The following is a 15,666-nucleotide window of genomic DNA, read 5'->3' as shown; positions in this document are numbered from 1 at the left end:
CTAATGCATTCTGAATGGAGAGCAATCAGTTCAGTCCCTCTTATGTTTTTTGGCTGGAGAAAATACCGCAGCATGCTGTATTTTTCTCCACTGCCAAAAATCCTGAACATTTGCCGGAATACCAGATCCGGCCTTAATTTCCAATTGAAATTGCCGCATTGACAGATCTATCCTTCTGGTCTGCGCATACCTTTAAAAATGCAAAAATAAATAAATACCGGATCCGTTTTTCCGGATGACACCGGAGAGAGGGATCCGGTATTTTAATGCATTTGCCTGCCGGAATCCTCTGCCGCAAGTGTGAAAGTACCCTTACTTCTCATCAATGTGGATACATTGCTTTAAGGCGGTTGGTTCCTATTTACAAAACGCTATTGTACAAGTAGTAAACAGAGGAGTCACCACAAACATGAACACAATGGATGGGATTTCATTTTAAGGCCCCTTTCACATAAGCGAGTTTTCAGGGCGGGTGCAATGCATAAAGTGAATGCATAGCACCCGCGCTGTATCCTGACCCATTCATTTCAATGAGTCTGTGTACATGAGTGTTGTTTTTCATTTTTGTGTTGCAGGAGAAGCATGTTCTATAGTCTGTGTTTTTCACGCAGCCCTGGCCCCATAGAAGTGAATGGGGCTTCAGTGAAAAACACATTGCATCCGGATCCGCATCATTTGAGGGCAAGGACCTCAAAGGTAGTATTTTCCGAAATACTGCCTGTACCACGAGCCACACAAGAAAGGCAACGGGAGATTATGGAGATTAACAAGTGGCTCAAAAACTGGTGTAGGAAGGAGGGGTTTGGGTTCCTGGAGAACTGGGACGATTTTTCTATCGGCTACAGGCTCTATCGTAGGGACGGGCTGCACCTCAATGGGGAAGGGGCAGCTGTGCTGGGGAGAAAGATGGCTAGAAGGTTGGAGGAGTGTTTAAACTAGGGACTGGGGGGGAGGGTAATTACGTTATAGGACGGGAAGATAGTGCAGATAGAGACCGGGGGCAAAGTAATGGGACTGGGGGAGGAATGGAAGGAGGGACTAGAACAGTTCAGAAGGAAAGGTGTAGGGTAAAAAATATACATAAACCTCTCAAATGTATGTATACTAATGCCAGAAGCCTGACTAATAAAACTGGTGAACTGGAATTAGTGATGTGTGAGGAGAACTATGACATAGTGGGAATAACTGAGACATGGCTGGATGATAGCTATGACAGTGCGAATAACTGAGACATGGCTGGAGGATAACTATGACTGGGCGGTTAATGTACAAGGTTACAGTCTGTTTAGAAAGGATCGTCAAAACCGGAGAGAGGGAGGGGTCTGCCTCTATGTAAAGTCCGGTCTAAAGCCCACACTCCGCGAAGATATAAATGAGGGACATGAACATGTGGAGTCACTGTGGGTAGAGATACATGGAGCTAAAAACAACAATAAATTACTAATAGGAGTTTACTATAAACCACCTAATATACCAGAGTCCACAGAAAATCTATTACTAAACGAGATAGACGAGGCGGCAAATCATAATGAGGTGGTTATTATGGGGGACTTCAACTACCCAGATATAGACTGGGAAACTGAAACTTGTATATCTCATAAAGGAAACAGGTTCTTGGCAATAACCAAAGACAATTACCTCTCCCAACTGGTTCAGGACCCGACTAGAGGGACGGCCATACTGGACTTAGTATTAACCAATAGGCCGGACAGAACAACAGACGTGCAGGTTGGGGGACACCTGGGAAATAGTGACCACAAAGTAATAACCTTCCAATTATCATTCAAAAGAGCGTTTCTACAGGGAGGAACAAAAATACCAAACTTCAAAAAAGCTAAATTTAGCCAACTAAGAGAGGCCATAGGCCTAACTAACTGGGACAAAGTCCTCAAAAATAAAAATACAGCCACAAAATGGGATATCTTTAAAAACATCCTAAAATCTCATTGTGAGAGGTACATACCGTATGGTAATAAAAGGTTAAGGAATAAAAAGAAACCAATGTGGATAAATAGAACTGTAACGAAAGCAATAAATGACAAAAAGAAAGCATATCATTCACTGAAACAGGAGGGGAGCACGGAAGCACTGAAAAACTATAAGGAAAAAAATAGAACATGTAAAAAACAAATAAAAGCGGCCAAACTAGAGACCGAGAGATTAATTGCCAAAGAGAGTAAAACTAACCCTAAAATGTTCTTCAATTATATAAATGTTAAAAAGTATAAATCTGAAGGTGTCGGCCCTTTAAAGAGTAATGAGGGGGAAGTCGCAGAGAGCGATGAGGAGAAAGCAAAGCTGTTAAATATTTTTTTCTCCAATGTATTCACTGAGGAAAATAAATTGTCAGATGACATGCAGAATGCAAAAATAAATTCCCCATTAAAAGTGTCCTGTCTGACCCAGGAAGAAGTACAACAGCGACTTAAAAAGATTAAAATAGACAAATCGCCAGGACCGGATGACATACACCCCCGTATCCTAAAGGAATTAAGTAATGTCATAGCCAGACCCTTATTTCTGATATTTGCAGACTCTATACTGACAGGGAATGTCCCACAGGATTGGCGCATGGCAAATGTGGTGCCAATATTCAAAAAGGGGCCAAAAACAGAGCCTGGAAACTATAGGCCGGTAAGTTTAACATCTGTTGTGGGTAAACTGTTTGAAGGTTTTCTGAGAGATGTTATATTAGAGCATCTCAACAGAAATAAGCAAATAACGCCATATCAGCATGGCTTTGTGAGGGATCGATCATGTCAGACTAATTTAATCAGTTTCTATGAGGAGGTAAGTTCTAGACTTGACAGCGGCGAATCAATGGATGTCGTATATCTGGACTTCTCCAAAGCATTTGACACTGTACCACATAAAAGGTTAGTATATAAAATGAGAATGCTCGGACTGGGAGAAAACATCTGTATGTGGGTAAGTAATTGGCTCAGTGATAGAAAACAGAGGGTGGTTATTAATGGTACACACTCAGATTGGGTCACGGTCACTAGTGGGGTACCTCAGGGGTCAGTATTGGGCCCTATTCTCTTCAATATATTTATTAATGATCTTGTAGAAGGCTTGCATAGTAAAGTATCAATTTTCGCAGATGACACTAAACTGTGTAAAGTAATTTACACTGATGAGGACAGTATACTACTACAGAGGGATCTGGATAGACTGGAGGCTTGGGCAGATAAGTGGCAGATGGGGTTTAACACTGATAAATGTAAAGTTATGCACATGGGAAGGAAAAATGCAAGTCAACCGTACATACTAAATGGTAAAACACTCGGTAACACTGACATGGAAAAGGATCTAGGAATTTTAATAAACAGCAAACTAAGCTGCAAAAACCAGTGTCAGGCAGCTGCTGCCAAGGCCAACAAGATAATGGGTTGCATCAGAAGGGGCATAGATTCCCGTGATAAGAACACAGTCCTACCACTTTACAAATCGCTAGTCAGACCACACATGGAGTACTGTGTACAGTTCTGGGCTCCTGTAAACAAGGCAGACATAGCAGAGCTGGAGAAGGTCCAGAGGAGGGCAACTAAAGTAATAACTGGAATGGGGCAACTACAGTACCCTGAAAGATTATCAAAATTAGGGTTATTCACTTTAGAAAAAAGACGACTGAGGGGAGATCTAATTAATATGTATAAATATATCAAGGGTCAGTACAGAGATCTCTCCCATCAGCTATTTATCCCCAGGACTGTGCCTGTGACGAGGGGACATCCTCTGCGCCTGGAGGAAAGAAGGTTTGTACACAAACATAGAAAAGGATTCTTTACGGTAAGAGCAGTGAGAATATGGAACTCTCTGCCTGAGGAGGTGGTGATGGTGAGTACAATAAAGAAATTCAAGAGGGGCCTGGATGTATTTCTGGAGCTTAATAATATTACAGGCTATAGCTACTAGAGAGGGGTCTTCCTCTGGATCAACTTGCGGGATAACAGGCCGAACTGGATGGACAAATGTCTTTTTTCGGCCTTATGTACTATGTTACTATGTTACCCGCGCAATAAAAACTGAAACACTGAACGCAATTGCAGACAAAACTGACTGAACTTGCTTGCAAAATGGTGCGAGCTTTACTGAACGCACCCTGATACATTTAGGCCTCACCAATGATACGGATTGTAAATCCATCTTTAGCACTTCTATGTAAAATTACATAAATAGTAATGATACATTTATTGTTATTACCTAAATTACTTCATTTGTGTGCATGTTTGAGATGCTAAATCACAGAAATATAGTGGCAAATATGGGGGAACTTCTCAAACCCCAAACACTGTAGCGTGTTTCTCATTGGGGAGCAGTCCCACCGCATGTGGACCGCAGCAAACGACCATCCCCAGCAACACAATGCGTACAATGGAGGATGCCGGCGTGGTCCACATGCACCACAAAGGCATCCTACACAAAACGGAGCATTGTGCGGATGAAAATGTAATTATATAAATCACAAATCTATGATTTATGTTTGAAATGCTATACATGATTGTCTACTTAAATCTAAATAAGTCAAAAAATTCAGTTTTTATTAACTCAAGCACAGAAACTCCTTAAAGAGGACCTTTCATTACAATAAAAAATCTAAACTAAGTATACAGACATGGAGAGCGGCGCCCAGGGATCTCCCTGCACTTACTATTATACCTGGGCGCCGCTCCGTTCTCCCGGTATAGGCTCCGGTATCTTCAGATTTTCGGCTCAACTGGGAGGAGCCTGCTCTAGTTCTCCTGGGCGTCTCCTTCTCCCAGGCTGTAGCGCTGGCCAATCGCAGCACTCAGCTCATAGCCTGAGAGTAGGAGACGCCCATGAGAACAAGAGCAGGCTCCTCCCAGTTGAGCCGAAAATCTGAAGATACCGGAGCCTATACTGGGAGAATGGAGAGGCGCCGAGGGATAATAGTAAGTGCAGGGAGATCCCTGGGTGCCGCTCTCCATGTCTGTATGCTTAGTTTAGATTTTTTATCCAAGGCCTATAATGCCCCCACCCCATATGCCCGGGCCCCTCACACAGGTACTTACCTCACTCCCAGGCACCTGCGTCACTTCTGATAATGGCACGGCTGACGCATCACCCACGATGCTAGGGAGGCTCATTCCCGTTACGACCTGCTATTGGCTAGCCCCCCCGCCCCATGCGGGAATGGGAGATGCAGTGGCGCAGTGCTGGCATCAGAAGCAGCGCAGGTGCCGGGGAGCGAGGTAAGTGCTATCTGTGTGAGGGGCCCGATCATTATAGTTAGGGATGAGCGAATCGACTTCGGATGAAACATCCAAAGTCGATTCGCATAAAACTTTGTTTCAATGCTGTACGGAGCGAGCGCTCTGTACAGTATTAGAATGTATTGGCTCCGATGAGCTGAAGTTATTACTTCACAAAGTCTCGCTTTTGCATAATAACTTCAGAAATTGTTTTGGAAATGGTTTTTCACAGTATAAATCAATTTCTGAAGTTTTTATGCAAAGTCTCGTGAGACTTCGCAAAGTAATAACTTTGGCTCATCGGAGCCAATACATTCTAATACTGTACGGTACGCTCGCTCCGTACAGTATTGAAACAAAGTTTTATGTTATGCGAAGTCAATTCACTCTTCCCTAACTATAATCCTGAAAACATAGTGTTTTAAGGGTTAATGAATGCTCTCACTTGGAAGCAGATCCTGAATTCCCTATGGCAATTCCATTTTGTTCCTACAAGTTTAACATTCCTAATGTATTGTAGAAAAAAGAAAACAGACAAGTCTTTCTTTGTATTCCGCCTCTGTCTTGTGAATGATGAAAAATGTTACAGTAAGATGAAGGATTCCAGGGATGTTAAGAAAAGTGGAAGTAAAAGGAAGACTTTCCTTTTCACTGTGTTCAGGGGAGGATTGGGAACTTAAAGTGCCCCCCCCCCCCCCCCCAAAAAAAAACTAAAAGTTGCCCCATGTCTTAGGCGGGTCCAAAACATAGAATACAGGACAAAACAAGTAGGCAGGGACAAGAGAAGTATGCAGGGCCTGCAATACCATTGTGCAGCAGAACCAAATACCACAGGACAGCAAAAAATACTGCCACCTCAACAGTGGCATAACTAGAGTGTTATGGGCCCCAGTGAAAACTTTGGATCGGGGCCCCCCCCCCCCCCCCCCCCATTTTTTACAAAGAGGCGGCAGATTTTCTTTAGACTAAGCCCAATGCTACACTCACCTAGTCCTAACTAATAAAATCTGGTCCTACCTCATCCAGGGTGTCGCAGGCGTCGGCGTGATGTCCACTGGATCCAGAACAAGGTCCCTGTGGTGAGGAAAAAAAAGAATAATCACATAAGGAAGGGATGGTGACTGCCCCTGTGAAATCACCAGCAGAGGGTGCTGTGCTGGCCTGTAAGACTGAGCCATGCCAATGTATAGCAGGGTAATCTAGGACATTTCACCTAAGTGCTACCACACAGTACTAATGCCCACATTGTGAGCCCTCACAGTAATTAAGCCCACCTTGTGGTCTCTTCAAAATAGTTCTGTCCACCTTTGTTCCTGTCACAGTAGTTATGCCTACTTTTTTGCCCCCTCACTGTAGTTATGCCCAGATATGTGCCTCCCACACAGTAGTTATGCCATATTATCAGCCCCTTCACAGTGGTTATGCCAGATTATGTGCCCCCGCACTGTAGTTATGAACAGATATGTGCCCCCTCACAGTAGTTATGCCAGATATGTGACCCCTCACAGTGGTTATGGCCTGATAAATGCCCCCTCACAGTAGTTATGCCCACATATGTGCCCCCCACAGTAGTTATGCCCACATATGTGCCCCCTAACAGTAGTTATGCCCCCCTTTACTCAAAGTAGTTAAGCCAGATTAGGTGCCCCCTCACTCAAATTAGTTATACCAGATTAGGTGCCCCCTCACAGTAGCTATTCCAGATTAGGCGCCCCCTCGGTAAAGATGACCACTTTTGTGCCCCCTCACTCTAGTTGTTGCCCCCCCACCCCCTCCTTTTCCTCCAGTCTGCAGCTTTATGGGGGGAAAAAAACACATACTTACCTTTTTCCCTGATGACGTGCTCCCACACTCACATGGCGCTGCAGGCTGTGCTGAAGGCCGGTTCCTGGGCTTTCAGCGCTCCTCCCACAGCCAGCAGCGTAATGTGCAAAACTGCAGAGGGCGCGCTGGAGCTCAGAAGAACAGTGAAGCAGTGAGCAGAGAGGGCTCCCTGCTTCACTATGGACACAGAAGAGTAATTAAAACTTGGTAGTCAGGAGGAAAGCGTCACAAAGGGCGCTTACCAACTAGCCAAAAAAAGAGAGACCGTGCCACTCTCACGCACACAGAGGAGAGGAATTTGTGGTGGCCCAAGGGACAGGGTAAACGATAAATCGGGTGGAGTAGTAAATCCCTGAAAAGAGATACAGTAAAAGTGGTGGTAAAAGTAAATAAATTGGGGGGTGCCAAATGTTCAGATTATGAACCACAATAATAATAATATAAAAAGAACATAAGACACATACACAATTAAAATCTAAATAAAAGCAAATCCAGAGTAAAACTCCTGTTAACTCACTTTGCTGGGGGGTTGCCACCAGGATAAGGCCCCATGCACACGGCCGTTGTTCACAGCCGTGTGCGGGCCGTGGAACCGCGGCCTGGATCCCTCCTGAGAGCAGGAGCGCACGGCGTCACTGGTTGCTATGACGCCGTGCGCTCCCTGCTGCCGGCACAGTACAGTAATACACTGGTACGATCTATACCAGTGTATTACTGTACTGTGCCGGCAGCAGGGAGCGCACGGCGTCATAGCAACCAGTGACGCCGTGCGCTCCTGCTCTCAGGAGGGATCCAGGCCGCGGTTCCACGGCCCGCACACGGCTGTGAACAACGGCCGTGTGCATGGGGCCTAAAGCTCAAGACACCTGGGGCAAGACCCCCCTCCAGTTAACTGGAGTTTTACTCTGCATTTGCTTTTATTTAGATTTTAATTGTGTATGTGTCTTATGTTCTTTTTATATTATTATTATTGTGGTTTGTTAACCTCCTCCTCTCTTTTTTTCCCCCCTCTCACTATGGACACAAACAGCCTGGCAGTGACACTACCGGGTGAGTGTGCTCGCCCCCCCTCCTTCCTTGCCTCTGTGTCCCCTCTTGTCTATGTGCCCGTTTGGAGGAAACCACTGCTCATCTCTTGCCCAATACAATCCCTACAGAGAGACTGGTTAGGGTTGGGGAAAAGCTGAGTGGAGTAAAGTACAGAGATATTCTTAACCACTTCCCATCTGGGCCATTTTCCCCCTTCCTGACCAGGCCTAATTTTGCAAATCTGACATATCTCACTTTATGTGGTAATAACTTTGGAACGCTTTTACTTATCCAAGTCATTCAGAGACTGTTTTCTCGTGACACATTGTACTTCATGATAGTCATAAATTTGAGTCAATATATTTCACCTTTATTTATGAAAAAATCCCAAATTTACCAAAAATTTTGAAAAATTCGCAATTTTAAAATGTTTTAGTTCTCTGCTTTTAAAACAGAAAGTGATACCTCATAAAATATTTATTACTTAACATTCCCCATATGTCTACTTTATGTTGGCATCATTTTGGAAATGTCATTTTATTTTTTTAGGACGTTAGAAGGCTTAGAAGTTTAGAAGCAATTCTTAAAATTTTTAAGAAAATTGCCAAAACCCACTTTTTAAGGACCAGTTCAGGTCTGAAGTCACTTTGTGGGGCCTACATAGTAGATACCCCCATAAATGACCCCATTGTAGAAACTACACCCCTTAAGTTACTTAAAACCGATTTAACAAACTTTGTTAACCCTTTAAAGGAAATTTTAAAAATTTCACTTTTCCATTTTAATCCAATTTTTTCTTTAACACATCGATGGTTAACAGCCAAACAAAACTCAATATTTATTACCCAGATTCAGCGGTTTACAGAAACACCCAACATGTGGTCATAAACTGCTGTATGGGCACACGGCAGGGCGCACAAGAAAAGGAGCGCCACATGGTTTTTAGATGCCATGTCTAATTTGAAGCCCCCCTGATGCACCCTTACAGTAGAAACTCCCAAGAAGTGACCCCATTTTGGAAACTAGGGGATGAGGTGCCAGTTTTATTGGTACTATTTTTGGGTACATATGATTTTTTGATCATTCATTATAACACTTTGTGGGGCAAGGTGACCAAAAAATTGGTTGTTTTAGCACAGTTTTTATTTATTTATTTTTACAGCGTTCACCTGAGGGGTTCGGCCAAGTGACATTTTTATAGAGCAGATCGTTATGGACATGCGATACCTAATATGTATACTTTTTCTTATTTATTTAAGTTTTACACATTAATAACATTTTTGAAACAAATAAATTATGTTTTAATGTGTCCATGTTCTGAGAGCTATAGTTTTTTTATTTTTTGAGAGATTTTCTTATGTAGGGGCTAATTTTTTGTGGAATGAGGCAACGGTTTTATTGGTCCCATTTTGTGGGACATACGCCTTTTTCATCACTTGGTATTGCACTTTTTGTGATGTAAGGTGACAAAAATAGCTTTTTTTGACACCGTTTTTTAAAATATTTTTTATGGTGTTTATCGGACTGGGTCGATCATGTGATATATTAATAGAGCCGACCGTCACAGACGCGGCAATATCAAATATGTCTATTTTATTTAATTTTTTCTATTTAAAAAAAATAATATTATTCCTTACATGGGGAATTTTTTTTTTTACATGTGAAACTTTTTTTTAACACTTCACATTTTTTTATTTTATTTTACACTTTTCGTCCCCCATAAGGTCATACAAGACCTCTGTGGGACATTTACTTCACTTTTTTATTTTTTTCACTGTTGATTTCTGCTGTAACTGGGGCTGACATAGTAGCCCCAGTTACAGAAGAAATGCACGCCCCAGAGACGCTGTACAGAGCAATACAGCGCTGTACAGCCTCAGAGCAGGGCTGATCGAGGTCTCTGAAAGACCTCACAGCTCCTGCACTCATCACATGACTGCCGGGCCGGAACAGGAAGCGCATAGCTCTTCCTGCTCTGCATACACAGCGCTCGGTGAGCGCTGTGTATACAGCGATCTAGAAGGCAGGGACACCTGGGCACTGTCCCTGCCTTCTCTCTGGGTTGCCCTGCTGTCACTGACAGCGAGCAACCCGATTAGCGTGCAGCTGCGATGTCTGAATGGACGTTTTAAACCGTCTATTTAGACATAGAGATCCACGTTTATATTCAATGGGCGGACGGGAGGTGGTTAATAAAAACCTGATTCAGAGTGCTCTGGACCTTAGATTGCGTTTAATGCTCACCTTCCAATAAGACGAGTAAGTAAATGTCCTTGAGTAGCCCGGATAATGGCTGTCCACTAACTGTCCCCATCCAACTTCACAGAGCTTAAAGGGGTTGTTTATTATGGACAATGGGGGCATATCGCTAGGATATGCCCCCATTGTCTTATAGGTGCAGGTCCCACCGCTGGGACCCGCACCTATATCGAGAACGGAGCCCCGCATTCATTCATTTTCTATGGGGCCAGCAAAAATAGCTGAGTGCTGGCTCGGCTATTTCTGTCGCCCCGATAGAAATGAATGGAAGCGGATGCTGCGCTTGCGCGGTACTCTCCCATTCACTTCTATGGGGAGCCAACCCCTTTAAAGGAAATCTGTCACCACATAGTTTGCTATGAAACCATCTTACATGCCAGATGCTTGTCAATTCTTATGGTGTTGGTTCTAATTCATTCAATGGCCCCACTGTGGAGAACTTGGGCTTTGGATGTGATGCTAATTAGCCCCGGTGTGTAATGAGGGTGATGCCATTGCACCTTGCTGCACCTAAGGCTCGGCTACTTTTCCTTCCTAGCTGTGAACCAAAACTTTGACTGACAGAGCTAGGCAGCGAAGACATACTCACGACTAACCCTAAAGTCTCACGATTGCTTATTCCATTCACTGTTTAGCACAGGCCCCATACAGAATCCATCAGCCGGCGAGCTTCTGTACTGTAGCCCCCTCATTGCACCCAGGGGCAAATTTAGCATAAAATAAAAAGCCCCATTTTTCCACAATTTGGCCACTGATGGAAATAGGACCATAAGATAACACCATTAGAATGTATTGACAAGTGTGCATCTGGTATGCAAGTAGAGTTGCGGCGATACCAAATTTTTTATTCGGTTTCGATACCATGAAAAAGTATTGCGATACTCGATACCACGTGAAAAAAATAAACCAAAAAAGCCACGTGCATTCCGCATTTTAAAAAATGGGGAATCTGTTCCGGTATTCACCCCATAGATTTTTTTTATATTTTAATAGTTTGGACTTTTCTGACGTGGCGATATGTATATGTTAATATGTTTATTATTTATACATTTTATATGTGAAATGGGGAAAGGGGGTGATTCATACTTAATATTTTGGTGGGGGTTTTTTTTTTTACACTTTTTATTTAATAACTATTTCCCCCCTTAGGGGCTAGAACCTGGGATTTTTTTTTCATCCCTTGTCCTATTCACCATGATAGATCTCTATCAGGGTGAATAGGACTTCACACTGTCCCTGCTGCTCTGTGCACACAGCATCAGGGATGTTACCATGGCAGCCAGGGCTTCAGTAGCGTCCTTGCTGCCATGGTAACCAATCAGAGCCCCAGGATTACACTGCTGGGGCTCCGATCAGAAGCTGCCACTGCACCACCAATGAGGGGGAGGGGAGGGGACCCTGTGGCCACTGCCACCAATGATTTTAATACTGGGGGGTTGAAAGGGGCCGGCGCACTGTGCCACCAATGATTTTATTGGGGTGGGGGTTTGGGGGGGAGGAGGAGCTTGCACTGCGCCACCAATGATAATTACCCCTTACTACAGGAGGCGGGTACTGGCAGATCAGCGGCAGTTAACCCCTCAGTGATTCTGCTGCCGGCACCTGCATCCTGTATAGTGTGTTAAAGACTACTTTTCCTGGGTCCAGATTTTAAGTATTAGGCTACACAGAGCGGCGCCCAGCGATGTCCCAGCACTTACTATTATTCCTGGGCGCCGCTCCGTTGGCCCATTACTGTCTCCTCTCCTGCTCCATATGCTAATTACTATCGGAGCAATGGGGAGGAGACATCAGCTTCTCTAGTGGGCGTTCCTTCTCCCTGGCTGTAGCGCTGTCCAATCGCAGCGCAGCGCAATTTAGGCTACTAAGTGTTGCCATCAGAAAGTAAAAATCGTCCTGCAAATACAAGCCTTCATATGGCTATTTTTTTATTTTATTATTATTTTGGTCATTTATTTATTTTAAAACATTTTTATTAAAGCACTTCAATGTTACATATTACAATGTAAGTTTTGGTACAGTTTAAGTCAAATGCCAATTTAGGCTACTTTCAATTTAGGCGTTTTGGCTTTCCGTTTCTGAGATCCGTTCAGGGCTCTCACAAGCGGTCCAGAACGGATCAGTTTTGCCCTAATGCATTCTGAATGGAAAAGGATCCGCTCAGAAAGCATCAGTTTTCCTCCATTACGTCTCCATTCCGCTTTGGAGGCGGACACCAAAACGCTGCTTGTATGACGAAACCGAGCCAAACTGATCCACAATGTAAGTCAATGGGGACGGATCCGTTTTCTATGACACAATAGAAAACGGATCTGTCCTCCATTGACTTTTAATGGTGTTCAAGACGGATCCGTCTTGGCTATGTTAAAGATAATATATAAACGAATCCGTTCTGAACAGATGCAGACGTTTGTATTATCTGAATGGATCCGTCTGTGCAGATCCATGACTGATCTGCACCAAACACAAGTGTGAAAGTAGCCTTAAACAGATAGTGTCAAGCATTGTTGGTTGAAAGGAAGGAAATCCGGCACTCAAAATTGATGAAGTCGTAGGTTCTTTTATTTGGTCATGCGATATATAGGTACAAAATGAAAGAAGTATTCCCATCCTGCAGAGAAAAAGTATATTATCTGATACTTCAAGAAGAGAAATCACGGAACTCACTCCATGGTCTCCAAATCTTAGTAAATGTGGATGTTCATCTGGTCTCCCATCCCGCTATTTGTTCCATCCTATAGATATCATCACATTTCGCAATCCAGTTATCTATTAAAGGAGCTGCATCTTTCCGCCAATGAGGATTCTTGCTGCTGCTAGCTGCTGCTGATAGTTGTGTTAATAAAGTTCTGGTGTGAACCTGGCTTTGGATCTGATCTAGTAGGTTTAATAGGCATACTTGTGGAATGGGGGTAATATTGGTCTTGCAGATACTGGAAATAACTCGGCATATTTCACTTCAGTAGGGGAGGATCACCTGACAGTCCCACCATATGTGTAGGTATGACCCCAGGTCTATCCAACACAACTGGCTGACTTCTGGGTATATCTTATGTAATGTTTCAGGGGTGTAATACCAGCGCATGAGGATTTTGTAGTAGTTTTCTTGTAATTTAACACACGATGACATTTGGGGGGTCAAAGTGAGACACTTTTGAGTATTTCGATTAGATTGTATTTGTAGGCCCTCTTCCTATTTTTCAACAAAGTTGAAAGCTGCCGGTCTAGACTGGTTCACCAAGCAAGCACATTTTCTTCATAGGTTCTCTAGTAAGGAGAATTTCTTTCTCAAACTTAGTGGGTTATTGTCATGGGATAGGGAGGTAGTTATTTAGGTAATGTTTGATATGAAAACGGTGGATTATGGACATTAAAGATATCTTGTCCTGAGACTCACAATCGTCTCTCAACCCACTGTGAGGATCAGTCAAATCTATCAATGGGATTGTGATATTCTTAATTGTTTCTGTAAGGGTGTGCCTAAAGTGTGTGGACGAGCCCCAAAGAATGTCTCTAAACTGTATTAAAGGAGAGAAGGGGGTAAATAATAATAAAGGGCCCAGGCTGGACTTCCACAGCTTAATCGTGTTTCGTGTGATCGGATTGGAGATGTCCACCCGGACATTTTTACCTTCTAAGAGCAATAAAGTTCTTAGGGGAATTTGTGAAAAGGAAGATTCCGCTAGTATATTTAAGCGATCAGTATGTGGCCTAAGCCATTCCATGCATCTCACACCCTGTATGGCTTTGTAGTACAAGAAGAAGTCTGGCAGTCCCATGCCTCCATGCGTTTGCAAGTCTAAAGTCACGTTTAACACCTGTGATTAAGAGGGATTAATTAGAAAGTTGAACATCTGTCCGAAATGGTCAAATATCACTTTAATCGCTGGGAAGGCATTGTGAGGGTTCGTAATAATCACCAATAGGTCATCTGCAAAGGCAGCTAGTTGATGTTGGACCCCTTGGAGATGTACCCCCTGAATTCGGTCATCTTGTCTGATGGCTTGAAATAGGCACTCCACCACCAAAACAAAAAGCAAGGAGGAGAGGGGACATCCCTGCTGAGTTCCGTTGGTGATTTTAAAGGGAGGTAAGAAGGAACCATTTACCATGACTTTAGCAGAAGGGTATTTATACATTGCATTAATAGATAAAATAAATTGTTCTGGGACCCCAAATCTATGTAGAGCCCGTTGCACGAATGTCCAATCTACGCGATCGAACGCCTTTTCGGCATCCGTGCCTAATAACAGTAGAGGATCAGATCGTCGAGAGGCGTGTCTTATGATATGTAGCAAACGGGTGGTATTCATTCTTCCCTCCCTTCCGGTGACAAAGCCTACTTGTTCACTATTTATTATATAGGGAAGAAGATTTTTCAGTCGTACTGCCATCAACTTGGCAAACAATTTTAAATCAGTGTTTAATAGCGAGATGGGTCTAGCTAGCGCAATACCGTATTGTCTTTCCCTTCTTTGGGTATGATAGTTATGTGGCCCATCAGAATCTGGGATGGTAAATCTTCTCTTTTCAATACCATGTTGCATAAGTATAGGAATCTAGGGAGAAGCGAAGATTGGAAGGTGCAGTAATATAGCAAGGGAAGTCCATCTGGGCCAGGACTTTTATGTAGAGGGGAAGATTTGAGTATCGATTCTATTTTTTAAGGTGGATCAAGGATTTTGCTTGTGTTTCAGAAAGAGAAGGTAGTCTCAATAAAGATAGCCATGAGTCTATTTCCTTTGCTCTGTCTTCTTCTATTTGCCGAAGAGGGGATTGTCTAATATTGTAAAGGTTTTCATAAAATTCCCTAAAACGGAAAGCTATCTCCTCTGTTGTCATGAGAAGAGAAGAAAACGCAGTTTTAATCGAGTGTATATAAGCACAGGATTTCCTCTTTTTAATTTGAGATAGCATGAATTTAGAAGCTTTATTACCGTGGGCATAATATTTAAATCTTGTCGAGAGATATAGTTTGGCTGTCTTTGAATTCAATATATTTTTGAGTGTGGATCTTAAGTGATTTAAATGCTATAATGTGGTGTCCAAGAGGTGTTTTTTATGTAAAGATTCTGGTTCTTGAATTTGTTTATATAGTTCTACCACTTTTAGTTCTCTTTTCTTTTTTAGATAAGCTCCTAGTGATAATAAATGACCTCTGATTACAGCCTTGTGGGCCTCCCCAGACCAGACAGGCTTTTGCTTCCGGTGTAGAGTTTAAAGTGAAATTCTCCTCAATCAAGCCTGATAACTTTTTAGTATGTTCTGGATCATCTAACAGCGTCTCATTCAACCTCCAGTTGTCATGATCAGTGTGGGGGAGAAACTCCACACTGAA

At 43.1% G+C, this 15,666-nt stretch overlaps 1 protein-coding gene across 2 annotated transcripts in view; it reads right to left on the bottom strand.

Annotated features, from left to right (window-relative positions):
• HRAS (HRas proto-oncogene, GTPase) overlaps positions 1-15,666 on the bottom strand; it is an 88,772-nt gene that overhangs the window by 22,530 nt on the left and 50,576 nt on the right. Inside the window, exon 3 of one of the 2 annotated variants that reach the window (XM_044270438.1) lies at positions 6,234-6,290. The exons of the other annotated variant lie outside the window; for it this stretch is intronic. Within the exon in view, the coding sequence (XP_044126373.1) occupies positions 6,234-6,238 (5 nt within the window). The 5' untranslated portion in view covers positions 6,239-6,290. The remainder of the gene's footprint in view (positions 1-6,233; positions 6,291-15,666) is intronic. 2 annotated transcript variants of the gene reach the window in all.

This window comes from Bufo gargarizans, chromosome 10 (genome assembly GCF_014858855.1).
Source record: "Bufo gargarizans isolate SCDJY-AF-19 chromosome 10, ASM1485885v1, whole genome shotgun sequence".
In the NCBI taxonomy this organism is placed as follows: Eukaryota; Metazoa; Chordata; class Amphibia; order Anura; family Bufonidae; genus Bufo; species Bufo gargarizans.
Note: the sequence above shows the minus strand (reverse complement) of the source record. Positions and strands in the feature narration are given on the sequence as shown.